The sequence below is a fragment of the Nomascus leucogenys genome, chromosome 11, assembly GCF_006542625.1.
Source record: "Nomascus leucogenys isolate Asia chromosome 11, Asia_NLE_v1, whole genome shotgun sequence".
Classification (NCBI taxonomy): domain Eukaryota; kingdom Metazoa; phylum Chordata; class Mammalia; order Primates; family Hylobatidae; genus Nomascus; species Nomascus leucogenys.
The window spans coordinates 20,827,095-20,840,677 of NC_044391.1; the positions used below are offsets into that span (position 1 = coordinate 20,827,095).

Genomic DNA, 13,583 nt, shown 5'->3' on the forward strand with positions numbered 1-13,583 from the left:
TGAAGAAAGTCATTGGTAGCTTGATGGGGATGGCATTGAATCTATAAATTACCTTGGGCAGTATGGCCATTTTCATGATATTGATTCTTCCAACCCATGAGCATGGAATGTTCTTCCATTTGTTTGTATCCTCTTTTATTTCATTGAGCAGTGGTTTGTAGTTCTCCTTGAAGAGGTCCTTCAGATCCCTTGTAAGTTGGATTCCTAGGTATTTTATTCTCTTTGAAGCAATTGTGAATGGGAGTTCACTCATCATTTGGCTCTCTGTTTGTCTGTTATTGGTGTACAAGAATGCTTGTGATTTTTGTACATTAATTTTGTATCCTGAGACTTCGCTGAAGTTGCTAATCAGCTTAAGGAGATTTTGGGCTGAGACAATGGGGTTTTCTAGATATACAATCATGTCATCTGCAAACAGGGACAATTTGACTTCCTCTTTTCCTAATTGAATACCTTTTATTTCCTTCTCCTGCCTGATTGCTCTGGCCAGAACTTCCAGCACTATGTTGAACAGGAGCGGTGAGAGAGGGCATCCCTGTCTTGTGCCAGTTTTCAGAGGGAATGCTTCCAGTTTTTGCCCATTCAGTATGATATTGGCTGTGGGTTTGTCATAGATAGCTCTTATTATTTTCAGATACGTCCCATCAATACCTAATTTATTGAGAGTTTTTAGCATGAAGGGTTGTTGAATTTTGTCAAAGGCCTTTTCTGCATCTATTGAGATAATCATGTGGTTTTTGTCTTTGGTTCTGTTTATATGCTGGATTACATTTATTGATTTGCGTATGTTGAACCAGCCTTGCATCCCAGGGATGAAGCCCACTTGATCATGGTGGATAAGCTTTTTGATGTGCTGCTGGATTCGGTTTGCCAGTATTTTATTGAGGATTTTTGCATCAATGTTCATCAAGGATATTGGTCTGAAATTCTCTTTTTTGGTTATGTCTCTGCCAGGTTTTGGTATCAGGACGATGCTGGCTTCATAAAATGTGTTAGGGAGGATTCCCTCTTTTTCTATCGATTGGAATAGTTTCAGAAGGAATGGTACCAGTTCCTCCTTGTACCTCTGGTAGAATTCAGCTGTGAATCCATCAGGTCCTGGACTCTTTTTGGTTGGTAAGCTATTGATTATTGCCACAATTTCAGAACCTGTTATTGGTCTATTCAGAGATTCAACTTCTTCCTGGTTTAGTCTTGGGAGGGTGTATTTGTCGAGGAATTTATCCATTTCTTCTAGATTTTCTAGTTTATTTGCATAGAGGTGTTTGTAGTATTCTCTGATGGTAGATTGTATTTCTGTGGGATCGGTGGTGATATCCCCTTTTTCGTTTTTTATTGCATCTATTTGATTCTTCTCTCTTTTCTTCTTTATTCGTCTTGCTAGCGGTCCATCAATTTTGTTGATCTTTTCAAAAAACCAGCTCCTGGATTCATTAATTTTTTGAAGGGTTTTTTGTGTCTCTATTTCCTTCAGTTCTGCTCTGATTTTAGTTATTTCTAGCCTTCTGCTAGCTTTTGAATGTGTTTGCTCTTGCTTTTCTAGTTCTTTTAATTGTGATGTTAGGGAGTCAATTTTGGATCTTTCCTGCTTTCTCTTGTGAGCATTTAGTGCTATAAATTTCCCTCTACACACTGCTTTGAATGTGTCCCAGAGATTCTGGTATGTTGTGTCTTTGTTCTCGTTGGTTTCAAAGAACATCTTTATTTCTGCCTTCATTTCATTATGTACCCAATATCATTCAGGAGCAGGTTGTTCAGTTTCCATGTAGTAGAGCGGTTTTGAGTGAGTTTCTTAATCCTGAGTTCTAGTTTGATTGCACTGTGGTCTGAGAGACAGTTTGTTATAATTTCTGTTCTTTTACATTTGCTGAGGAGAGCTTTACTTCCAACTATGTGGTCAATTTTGGAATAGGTGTGGTGTGGTGCTGAAAAAAATGTATATTCTGTTGACTTGGGGTGGAGAGTTCTGTAGATGTCTATTAGGTCCACTTTATGTAGAGCTGAGTTCAATTCCTGGATATCCTTGTTAACTTTCTGTCTCGTTGATCTGTCTAATGCTGACAGTGGGGTGTTAAAATCTCCCATTATTATTGTGTGGGAGTTTAAGTCCCTTTGTAGGTCACTCAGGACTTGCTTTATGAATCTGGGTGCTCCTGTGTTGGGTGCATATATATTTAGGATAGTTAGCTCTTCTTGTTGAATTGATCCCTTTACCATTATGTAATGGCCTTCTTTGTCTCTTTTGATCTTTGTTGGTTTAAAGTCTATTTTATCAGAGACTAGGATTGCAACCCCTGCCTTTTTTTGTTTTCCAGTTGCTTGATAGATCTTCCTCCATCCCTTTATTTTGAGTCTATGTGTGTCTCTGCACGTGAGATGGGTTTCCTGAATACAGCACACTGATGGGTCCTGACTCCTTATCCAGTTTGCCAGTCTGTGTCTTTTGATTGGAGCATTTAGCCCATTTACATTTAACGTTAATATTGTTATGTGTGAATCCGATCCTGTCATTATGATGTTAGTTGGTTATTTTGCTCGTTAGTTGCTATAGTTTCTTCCTAGTCTCGATGGTATTTACAATTTGGCATGTTTTTGCAGTGGCTGGTACCGGTTGTTCCTTTCCATGTTTAGTGCTTCCTTCAGGAGCTCTTTTAGGGCAGGCCTGGTGGTGACAAAATCACTCAGCATTTGCTTGTCTGTAAAGTGTTTTATTTCTCCTTCACTTATGAAGCTTAGTTTGGCGGGATAGGAGATTCTGGGTTGAAAATTCTTTTCTTTAAGAATGTTGAATATCGGCCCCCACTCTCTTCTGGCTTGTAGAGTTTCTGCTGAGAGATCAGCTGTTAGTCTGATGGGCTTCCCTTTGTGGGTAACCCGACCTTTCTCTCTGGCTGCCCTTAACATTTTTTCTTTCATTTCAACTTTGGTGAATCTGACAATAATGTGTCTTGGAGTTGCCCTTCTCGAGGAGTATCTTTGTGGCGTTCTCTGTATTTCCTGAATCTGAATGCTGGCCTGCCTTGCTAGATTGGGGAAGTTCTCCTGGATAATATCTTGCAGAGTGTTTTCCAACTTGGTTCCATTCTCCCCATCATTTTCAGGTACACCAATCAGACGTAGGTTTGGTCTTTTCACATAGTCCCAAATTTCTTGGAGGCTTTGTTCATTTCTTTTTATCCTTTTTTCTCTAAACTTCCCTTCTCTCTTCATTTCATTCATTTCATCTTCCATCAGCGATACCCTTTCTTCCAGTTGATCGCATCTGCTACTGAGGCTTCTGCAATCTTCGCGTAGTTCTCGAAACTTGGCTTTCAGCTCCATCAACTCCTTGAAGCCCTTCTCTCCATTGGTTATTCTAGTTATCCATTCTAATTTTTTTTCAAAGTTTTTAACTTCTTTGCTGTTGTTTTGAATTTCCTCTCGTAGCTCAGAGTAGTTTGATCGTCTGAAGCCTTCTTCTCTCAACTCATCAAAGTCATCTTCCATCCAGCTTTGTTCCGTTGCTGGTGAGGAACTGCGTTCCTTTGGAGGAGGAGAGGTGCTCTGTTTTTTAGAGTTTCCAGTTTTTTTGGTCTGTTTTTTCCCCATCTTTGTGGTTTTATCTACTTTTTGTCTTTGATGATGGTGATGTACAGATGGGTTTTTGGTGTGGATGTCCTTTCTGTTTGTTAGTTTTCCTTCTACCAGACAGGACCCTCAGCTGCAGGTCTGTTGGAGTTTACTAGAGGTGCACTCCAGACCCTGTTTGGCTGGGTGTCAGCAGCGGTGGCTGCAGAGCAGCGGATTTTCGTGAGACCACAAATTCAGCTGTCTGATAGTTCCTCTGAAAGTTTTGTCTCAGAGAAGTACCGGGTTGAATGAGGTGTCAGTCTGTCCCTACTGGGGGGGTGCCTCCCAGTTAGGCTGCTCGGGGTGAGGGACCCACTTTAGGAGGCAGTCTGACCGTTCTCAGATCTCCAGCTGCGTGCTGGGAGAACCACTACTCTCTTCAAAGCTGTCAGTCAGACAGGGACATTTAAGTCTGTGGAAGTTCTTGCAGAGTTTTTGTTTGTCTGTGCCCTGCCCCCAGAGGTGGAGCCTACAGAGGCAGGCAGGCCTCCTTGAGCTGTGGTGGGCTCCACCCAGTTCGAGCTTCCTGGCTGCTTTGTTTACCTAAGCAAGCCTGGGCAATGGCGGGCGCCCCTCCCCCAGCCTCGCTGCCGCCTCGCAGCTTGATCTCAGACTGCTGTGCTAGCAATTAGCGAGACTCCGTGGGCATAGGACCCTCCGAGCCAGGTGCGGGACACAATCTCCTAGTGTGCCGTTTTCCAGGCCCGTTGGAAAAGCGCAGTATTAGGATGGGACTGACCCGATATTCCAGGTGCCGTCTGTTTCCCCTTTCTTTGACTAGGAAAGGGAACTCCCTGACCCCTTGCACTTCCCAAGTGAGGCAGTGCCTCGCCCTGCTTCGGCTCGCGCACAGTGCGCTTCACCGACTGTCCTGCACCCACTGTTAGGCACTCCCTAGTGAGATGAAACCAGTACCTCAAGCAGAAATGCAGAAATCACCCGTCTTCTGTGTCGCTGGGGCTGGGAGCTGGAGACCGGAGCTGTTCCTATTCGGCCATCTTGGCTCCACCCCGGATCAGCAATGTTTTAAGCAACAAGTTAAAAAGACTATTTTAGACTTCTATTAGTTTAGTCCACAAAATTAATTTCTGTTTAATATTCATGAACATTTCAGCTCTCTATGAGAGTTCTGAAAGATTTTTTCCTCTATTCAGAGGTCACAATCTCCAAAGTTATCAGAAACCTGCATTTAAGAATACCTGTTCTATAGCTGACTATAAACGACGTTTTGAAGAGGATCAAAACAAAACAATTGTTTGTGGATGACAAAACATCACACAGTCAAAAACACGATTGACACAGCAATTTAGTTATCTCAGTGGCATACAACGATTTTATGTAGCAATTATAAGTATTAGTGACCTATACTAAGTCATATCAGAATTGTAGGCATTTCCCTCATTTTGGAACACATACCAATAACACATTTATGCAAATATAGCCCAAAGAAAGCTAAATACTGTTTCACATTTGACAATGCTTCCTGTATGATGTTTATACCAAATAAGCCAAATTTTACCTTTACATTGGTGTACTATTAATTTTAAACTCAATTCTTAATAAAACCTTTCGACATGTCTACCCAATTTTAATGTTTGACCATAAGGTAAGATTCTCATAAACCTTTTATAACCCTTTACAATTTCTGTTAAAGAGCAGATCATAAACAGGATTTTGCTCCAAGAAAAACCTGTTGTCATTTATGCCAATGTTCAGTTTACAGAAAAACTGAATAATACCTCTTTAATTTTAGCAAATGGCCACACACAGAATTTCTTTTACAATTTTTCACAAACTTGCCCCAACTTGCTTAAACCTTCGGCTTTATCTTATCTAATTGTAAAATACCCTTTAATGTAGGAAAAAAAAAAATCCACATTCCCATGACTTCTTATAATCTTTTGCCAAAAACACATTTCACTTTCTTTATACACCTTACATATAAAACTGTTTCTTTAGTAGTCTCAAATACATGCTAGGCTGTTAACTCTTGGCAACTTTTGCTTTTGGCAAAAAGCTTGGTAAGTTCAGCATTCTAATTATGTACTAGGCATGGAGCTGAGGACCCAGACAGAAGTACAGATAAGGTCTGACTCTTTCTAGTGTCTTATTCCATGTGTCCCAGGCCTTACCTAGCCATAAAGCAGGCAAGTTACAGTAAGAGTCATAGTGGCATTTTATGAAGCATTAAGGGGGCCTAATGACCTTCAAATTGTACAACATTTCTTGCACAAATTCCGTTTCACTAATCCTTTCATGACTTACATAGACTATGACATGCTTAGACTTTCTGACTTTTCCTAAACATCCCTCTTTTTAAACAATGAGTTGTTTTACTTTAGCACAAGAATCTACCATACAAGATTGTTTTTTATATAACATCTGTTTTCTTTACAACCTTCTGTGCATAGCTAGGGGGCATGGCTAATTTCACATGTCCCCAGCCCTACCTACAATCTAATGCTCCTAAATAAATTGAACAGTTTTCAAAAGTCAAAGAAGCCATTTATGACTGTAAAGTATTTGGAAAACCTGATAGCTGGTCTGCATAATTTACACCAAATGTTACATTTTTGAAGATATTTTTGTTTTACCAATAATCTTTATTAAAACTGTCTTGATTTCCCAAAGATTACTAAAGTCACATGAACTAAACGGCATTCTGCTTTTTACTTTTCTGAAAAAATATTTGATTTAAGCTCTTATTATTAATAAACTAATTAGAGCTCTTTCATATATAAACATCACACACATAATACATTTAAATATGGAGACACGCAGAAGATGAAGGACTCCTTCCCTAAGCCAGGAATTGAACCCTGAACCTGGGCCGCCATTGTGAAAAGAGAAAGCATGGCCACAAGGTTACAAGGTCAAGCTCCCAAGGACATACAAGACAAGAGGGAAACCTCATCCAGTTTTAGTTTTTTGGGGGACCTGCAGCAAAGTTTGTAACTGACCAGTTTGCTGGGCCATCTTGAAAGCAGGCTTAAAGGTGTCCTAACCCTATGTTCTCTCCTAAGGTACCCCTCTTTATGACAGAACAATACAGAAAGACAAAGTACACCATCTTGGCTACAGGTTAAGATTAGGCTTTCAAATCATTTCCCCCATTAATCAAAACTTTACAGAGGAGACAGTGATTTTTACCATTCATTCAGCTGGTTTGCACAGAGGGGAAGGGAAGGGAAAAAGGGAAGGGAGCATTGCTTGCGGCAGTGTGGGGAAGGTGAGGTGCTCAGGGAGGCCAGAGAAAGACATGCCCATTGGTGTCAACACTGAATCAAAAGTTCAGCAAGTCGCTTTTCAGTCGAGAAGGGATCTTTTCCAGCATTCCCATTTGCTCTCAAGTTTCACCTTTTAGGGAGGAAAAAGCTTCCTTTGTCCCACAATCCTGTATATGCCTAATCCTCTCACCCATAACCATAAGCAAAAAGTGCAAGGCAGACTATTCCAAAGAGAATAGCAATTAACATCCCATAGTGCCAAACCCATTCTTAGCCAAAAGGGACTTTACTGAGAGGGGCCTCTAACCCCCTAAATTTTACAAGGGATTCTAGCCCTCCTAAATTGGCCTTCGAACCCAGGGTCAGTCAAGTTTCCTTGCTTTTTAATAAGAGGGGCTTTTAACCCACTTTGACTTAAGGAGAGACTCTAACTCCCCTAAGTTGACCTCTAACCCCATGCCATCCTTCAGCCGAGTATCCCACCACTCACCCAAGGTCGGCCAACCAGTGCTGTTGTCTCTTTCCTTTGGTTTGGGGCTGAGGGCTTTCTTCAGTATTGTCCCTTCTGGGCTTGCCAGAAAGATGTTACCAGACCCCAACACTTACCCAATATTAGTCTTTGGGTCAGGGGTTTTCTCACTATCATCCCTTCTGTGGTTGCCAGAAGGATGTTACAGGAAAGGGGTCCTGATCTAGACCCCAAGGGAAGGTTCTTGGATCAGGTGCAGAAAATAATTCAGGGTGAGTCCACAGGGTAAAGTGAAAGCAAGTTTATTAGGAAAGTAAAGGAATAAAAGAATGGCTACTCCAAATCAGAACAGCCCTAAGGACTGCTGGTTGCTCGTTTGTATGGTTATTTCTTGATGATATGCCAAACATGGAGTGGATTATTTATGCCTCCCCTTTATAGGCCTTATAGGGTAACATCCTCATGTTGCCATGGCATTTGTAAACTGTCATTGTGCTGGTGGGAGTGTAGCAGTGAGGATGACCAGAGGTCACTTTTGTCAGCATCTTGGTTTTGGTGGGTTTTAGCCAGCTCCTTTACTGCAACCTGTTTTATCCGCAAGGCCTTAATAACCTGTATCTGTGCTGACCTCCTGTCTCATCCTTTGACTTAGAGAGCCTTAACCTTCTGGAAATGCAGCCCAGTAGGTCTCAGCCTTATTTCACCCGGCCCCTATTCAAGATGGAATTGCTCTCGTTCAAACACCTCTGACAAAATAATCTCAACTGCAAAGATGAGATATAATCAATAATTATCCAGTGTTTGATGTGCACCAACATCTTGAAATAGCAATGTTGACAAGGCCTGTAAATATTTTACAGAGTTTCATTCTGAGCCCAATATAATTGACCAAGGCCTGAGGCACAGTTTTTGTTGTTGTTGTTTTTTAGACGGAGTCTCATTCTGTCACCCAGCCTGGGGTGCAGTGGCGTGATCTCAGCTCACTGCAACCTCCTCCTCCCGGGTTCAAGCTATTCTCCTGCCTCAGGCTTCTGAATGACTGGGATTACAGGTGCCCACCACCATGCCCGGCTGATTCTTGTATTTTTAGTAGAGACTGCGTTTTGCCATGTTGACCAGGCTGGTCTCGAACTCCTGACCTCAGGTGATCCACCCCCCTCGGCCTCCCAGAGTGCTGGTATTATAGGCGTGACCACCACGCCCAGCCTGAGGCACAGTTTTAAGAGGTCCTGAGGAAATGTGCCCGAGGTGGTTGGGCTACAGCTTGGTTTTATACGTTTTATGGAAATATAAGACATCAGTCAGTACACATAAAGTGTGCATTGGTTTGATTCGGAAAGGAAAGGCAACTCAAAGCAGGAGTTTACAGGTCAGAGGTAGATTCAAAAATTTCCTGATTGCTATCTGTTGAAATGGGTAAGTTATTATCTAAAAACTGGGGATCAATAGAAAGGAGTATCTGGGTTAAAATAAGGGATTGTTGAGACCAAGTTTCTTATTATGTAGAATAGTTGGTAAATGTCTCTTATCAGACCTTAAAAGGTGCCGGACTTAGTTAAATCTCTCCTGGATCAGGAAAATACTTGGACAGGGGAGGGGATTCACTATAGAATGTAGATTTTCCCTAGAAGAGACAGCTTTGCAGGACCATTTAAAAATATGTCAAAGGAATATATTTTGGGGTAAAATACTTTGATTTCTTTCAGAGCCTACTGTCATGTGATGCTATACCAGAGTCAAGTTGGAATTTGGTATCTCATTGCTGTGAAGAGCCTGTTTTTTCATTCTTAAGATGTCTGTTTTAATGTTAATACTCACTGGTCAGTTGTGCCTGAATTCCAAAGGCAGGAAGGTATAATGAGGCATGTCCAACGCCTCCTTCCCATCATGGCCTGAACTAGTTTTTCAAGTTTACTTGGGAATGCCTTGGCTGAGAGAAGGGTTCGTTCAGTTGGTTGGGGGGCTTAGAATTTTATTTTTGGTTTACAGCAACAATTAATGGATATATCTTGCAAAAAAAGTTACGAGACCAGCCAGAGATGATCACTAAGAATAATTAATATCATGAAAGCAAAGGAGAATGTTTTATTCGTAGGAAAGAAATAGGCAGTTATGAAAAAGAATGGATATTGGTTTTTAAAAACGTTGAAACTAAACAACACTGGTAAAGTTTCTTCAAAGTTCTATTCTTTTTTGGGTAAAAACATTAGCTACTTGATTTAAGAAAATGAAGAAAACATATTCTTTGAAAATGCTTTGATAAAAATAAAGCTGTACAAATTCAGTTTAACAATAAATGTCAAATTAATAACTTTCTTTTAATTTAAGGTGCTGTATTTTGGGATGTTATCCTTCAGAGGATTATTTTCTTGAAAAGGAAGGCATTTTTCTCCTTTTGGATTTGTTAGCAGTAAGTATGGCTAGAATAATCATAAGACAAAAGACAACTATGTCTAATAAAGACCTTTTCCAAACTGAATGCCACAGAGCACAATTCTATGAATAAATGTGCCCCAAATCATGTTCAAAGGTACGGTCTTAAACAAAATTGCTCCTAGAGATTCATAAAACACAATGTTTTAAAGGCTCTGAAAATTCCTCTGGTTGGAAAATCATTTTACCAGTGTTTTTTCAATGTTTTCAAATACATGGGAACAGAGAATTTGTTTTTTCTTTGTACTCCATCAACCTGCTAAGAAACAGTTTGTGAAGAGCTCGACCATATGAAAACCCATAGTCATTTATTAATAACTTCTAGTTTCTTCCCCTGATATTAAAAGATAAGGGCCACATTAGACAAGGAGCAAAGATGAGCATTTTTAAAGAACTATGTATTATTTGGAGGTAACGTGAAGTCTAGTGAGCCATGGACCATTGTTTTGCAGAATGAGCAGATGTGAGCAAGCTAGGCCTTCCAGTAGAGACAGTGCCATCTAGCAGCTGTGAAGAATGTAGCCCCCTACTAGCCTCAATTCTAACTGGAATCCATAGTCAGGATGATATGGGAGGAAACATACAATTTTGTTTCAATAAAACTTTGAGAGAGGTTCTCACACAGAGTTCTAGCCAGCTCCCTGTCTGTGATTCTATGATTGCCACCATTCTTGATTTTATTAACAGAAAAACAAACCCACTTTGATTTAGCAAAAGTGCTAAAATTATTTGTGCCCCTTAACCTCCCTGAAAGTTAGTTCATTTCTCTCTTTTCGACTTCTTCACCTGTAAAACAGAGATAACAACATTATATATCTTATTGTATTGTTGGAAGGATTAAATAAGTGATTGTATGTCTGTGTGTGCATCTAAGTGTGCATGCATACATATATATTATGGATTAAATATAGTGCCTAACATTATTCCTGTGTTTACTGTTATTATGAATATTAGAGTATTTTAATGCTGATTCAACCAAATTAATTGCAAATTACAAATATTATTTAATGAAAATTTTATATCAATTTCAATCTTTCACATTTGCCTGTCTCCTGAAGTAGAGAAATAAAAAAACTCATTTCCTTGAGTGTTTTGCTTAATACCATTCTGCTGAAATATAAAGTATGTAATGATAACTGCTAATAATGGTTAAATGTTAATGAGAGCTTACTATGTGCCAGCAAGTCTCATATAACTCATAATAACCCTTTGCAGGTAATATTATTATCCTTTCATTTTATAAAAGGAAACTGATGATGTTTGCAATTGAAACAAAAGCTTACATATTTCCTTTGCTATATTCAAATAACAGTATACTGTAAAAGTTAATCAACAAAAAGTATTTCACATAGAAGAATTAGATTATGGAGGCCATTGCTCTGGATGGAATTTTCTTTTTTCTTTTTTTTTTTTTTAATTTCAAGACAACTTTATCTAGACAGGCGCCTCTCAAATAGAATACAGGGAAGTTAGGCAGCAGTTACTAAAATAGTCTTGCCAAATGATTTACAACAGAATACAACAGGAACAGGGGATCTGTGGGCGGGGCCGGGCTTGGCCCTCTATCTCACAGGGCCTGAGTCAAGTCAGCCTGCCCTGCAAGCGGAGATCTCACTTCCTTTTACCCCAAATTCATACCTCCATTTTCCCCGCCCCCATCTCTCCCCAGGGTCCTCAAGTGGGAAAGGGAGAGGTAGCATCCCTCGGATCTAGGCCCACTCCACTCCGTCTCCGGCACCAGTGGGCAGGCTGAGTCTGGGCCTCAAGGGGCCCTGGGCTTAGGGTGTCTATGGCAGTAGGAAAATGACATGGACAGGCTCTTCAGGGGTAAGCTAAAGTCCTCTGGCCAGCAGTACCCAGAGAAAATGGGCAGCAGCAGGTAAACCAGCCAGGAGGTAGGGTCCTCTGAACCCACGGCAGACCCCACCCTCCTGCCCAGCCCCTGCCCACATTAAGGGTCAGGACCACTGACACTCTGGACAGGACAGTGGGCGCTCTCAGCAGTGTGGCAAGCTCAGAGCTGGGCTCCCAAGGACCATACCACACTGGTTCAAAACTCATAGATGACACCATCCCAGCAGGAGCTTCCTTGGGGGCTGGATCCCAGGGATGCATCCTGAGCACAGGTGGGAAGACTGGAACATAACACTAGGACCCAAGGGATCCAGAACATCTTGGGCCCATCTCCTGGGCTGCTCCAGCCTGTTTCCATGACTTGGGCTGTGAGTAGGCCTCCTGCCAGGTGGCAGGGCACAGCTTAGACCGAACCCTTGGCCTCCCTCCTCCATGCAGCTGCCTCTGACCAAGAAGGAACTAGCAAGCCTATGCTGGCCAGACCATAGGTGGGGTGCTGGGAATCCTCGGGGCTGGCTCGCACCCACTCCTGGTGCCCATGGGAGAGACCCACTTGTTCAGATGCATAGGCCTCAGGTGGTTCCAGGCAGTCTTGCAGCCAGAGAGGCAAATAAAAATCAGTTTGAGAGACCACAGAACCTGCTGCTTTGATCGTGATGTTCAAAGCAAGTTGCAAGTCAAGGCAAGTGACCCAGAGGCCCTGGGCAGCTGACTGCACCTGTGTTTGATCTTCCCCTGACGATGGACACTCCCAGCTGACCATCCAAACACCAGGAAAACATCCCCCTTTCCTGGGCTCAGTTCCTAGTCTACTTGCTGGTATGACCTCAACCCACACACTCCCCGCCCACAATGCAGCTCCTTCCAAATCCTCCCACAAGCCACCTTTGTGGGACTTGGAAGCTGCTTAGGATGGGCCCTGCCCTCTGTGGGAAGCCAATCCTAGCAGAAAGGTAAGCTAAACAGCAGTCTCCGAATCTGAGACCCAGTGACTGTTCCCCCCATCCCAGGACTTGGGCCTGAAGTGGGGGCCTGCCAGTGGCCACTGTGGTGGGCTCACTCCCACCCCCAACAGTGGCCCCAGGAGAGGCTTTCCCAAGAGTCTTCAAACTCCACCCACCCCAGCCCTAGCATCAGGGACTCCCCACCCCCGACTGGAGTGTTAATATCATTAATGTACAAATAAAATCCAAAGATATATCAACGATCGAGAAACAGCTGGCTCCGACCTCCCTCCCACAGAGCCTTCCCAGGGTTAGCTGAAAAAGAGCCCTTTGGCATCTGCAGAAGCCAGTCGGAGTTTATGGTTTCATTTGCCCAAAAATACACCTTTGGGGACCTCAAATTCTTTCCAAGAATCACTACCACACATATGAATTTGAACATTCGCCACCCTTCCACCTGGATGGAATTTTCTATACCTAAATTTTGGTGTGCTGAAAACTACTTGTAGCAAAATAAAGGAAATATGCTTTATAATAGAATTTTTTTGAATCCTTAAATACTCTTTTATGGATGATGATTGCCACAAAACCAAATTACATCTTGTTTTATTTTCATATGTCATTGTCATTTGCAGTTACCATCAGTTACTCTCTTAATAACAAAGAGATTACAGTTAGTATGAATCTTTACAAGCCTTAATAAAGCATATAAATTGGAAAGATCCTGTAATTACCGAGAACTCTGTATAACACTACTGAGCTTCGCCACTTAAAATGAACATCTTATTTTTGCAAATCTCCTTTTTCCAACTCAACCACATCAGTCACATTTTGGTCATAATATATGTTTATAATGACTTCAGAATTATATTAAAACTTTTTATCCTTTTAAATTTCTAATGTTTGAAAATATAGCGATTACAATGGGTGTCCATTTTAACAGAAGATTTTCCTGACTCTGAGTTTAGAAGAAACTTAATGATAATACAAGTGTTTCTCTCTTTTTTTTTTGAAGACAATAATTCTTAATATTTATTGCAACTTTTT

General features: G+C 41.4%; 1 protein-coding gene across 2 annotated transcripts in view; it reads left to right on the top strand.

Moving 5' to 3' along the window:
* Positions 1-13,583, top strand: part of CFAP69 (cilia and flagella associated protein 69) — a 79,959-nt gene that overhangs the window by 50,576 nt on the left and 15,800 nt on the right. For both annotated transcript variants that reach the window (XM_003252387.2, XM_030822050.1), the window contains exon 16: positions 9,634-9,715. In XM_003252387.2, the coding sequence (XP_003252435.1) occupies positions 9,634-9,715 (82 nt within the window). The remainder of the gene's footprint in view (positions 1-9,633; positions 9,716-13,583) is intronic.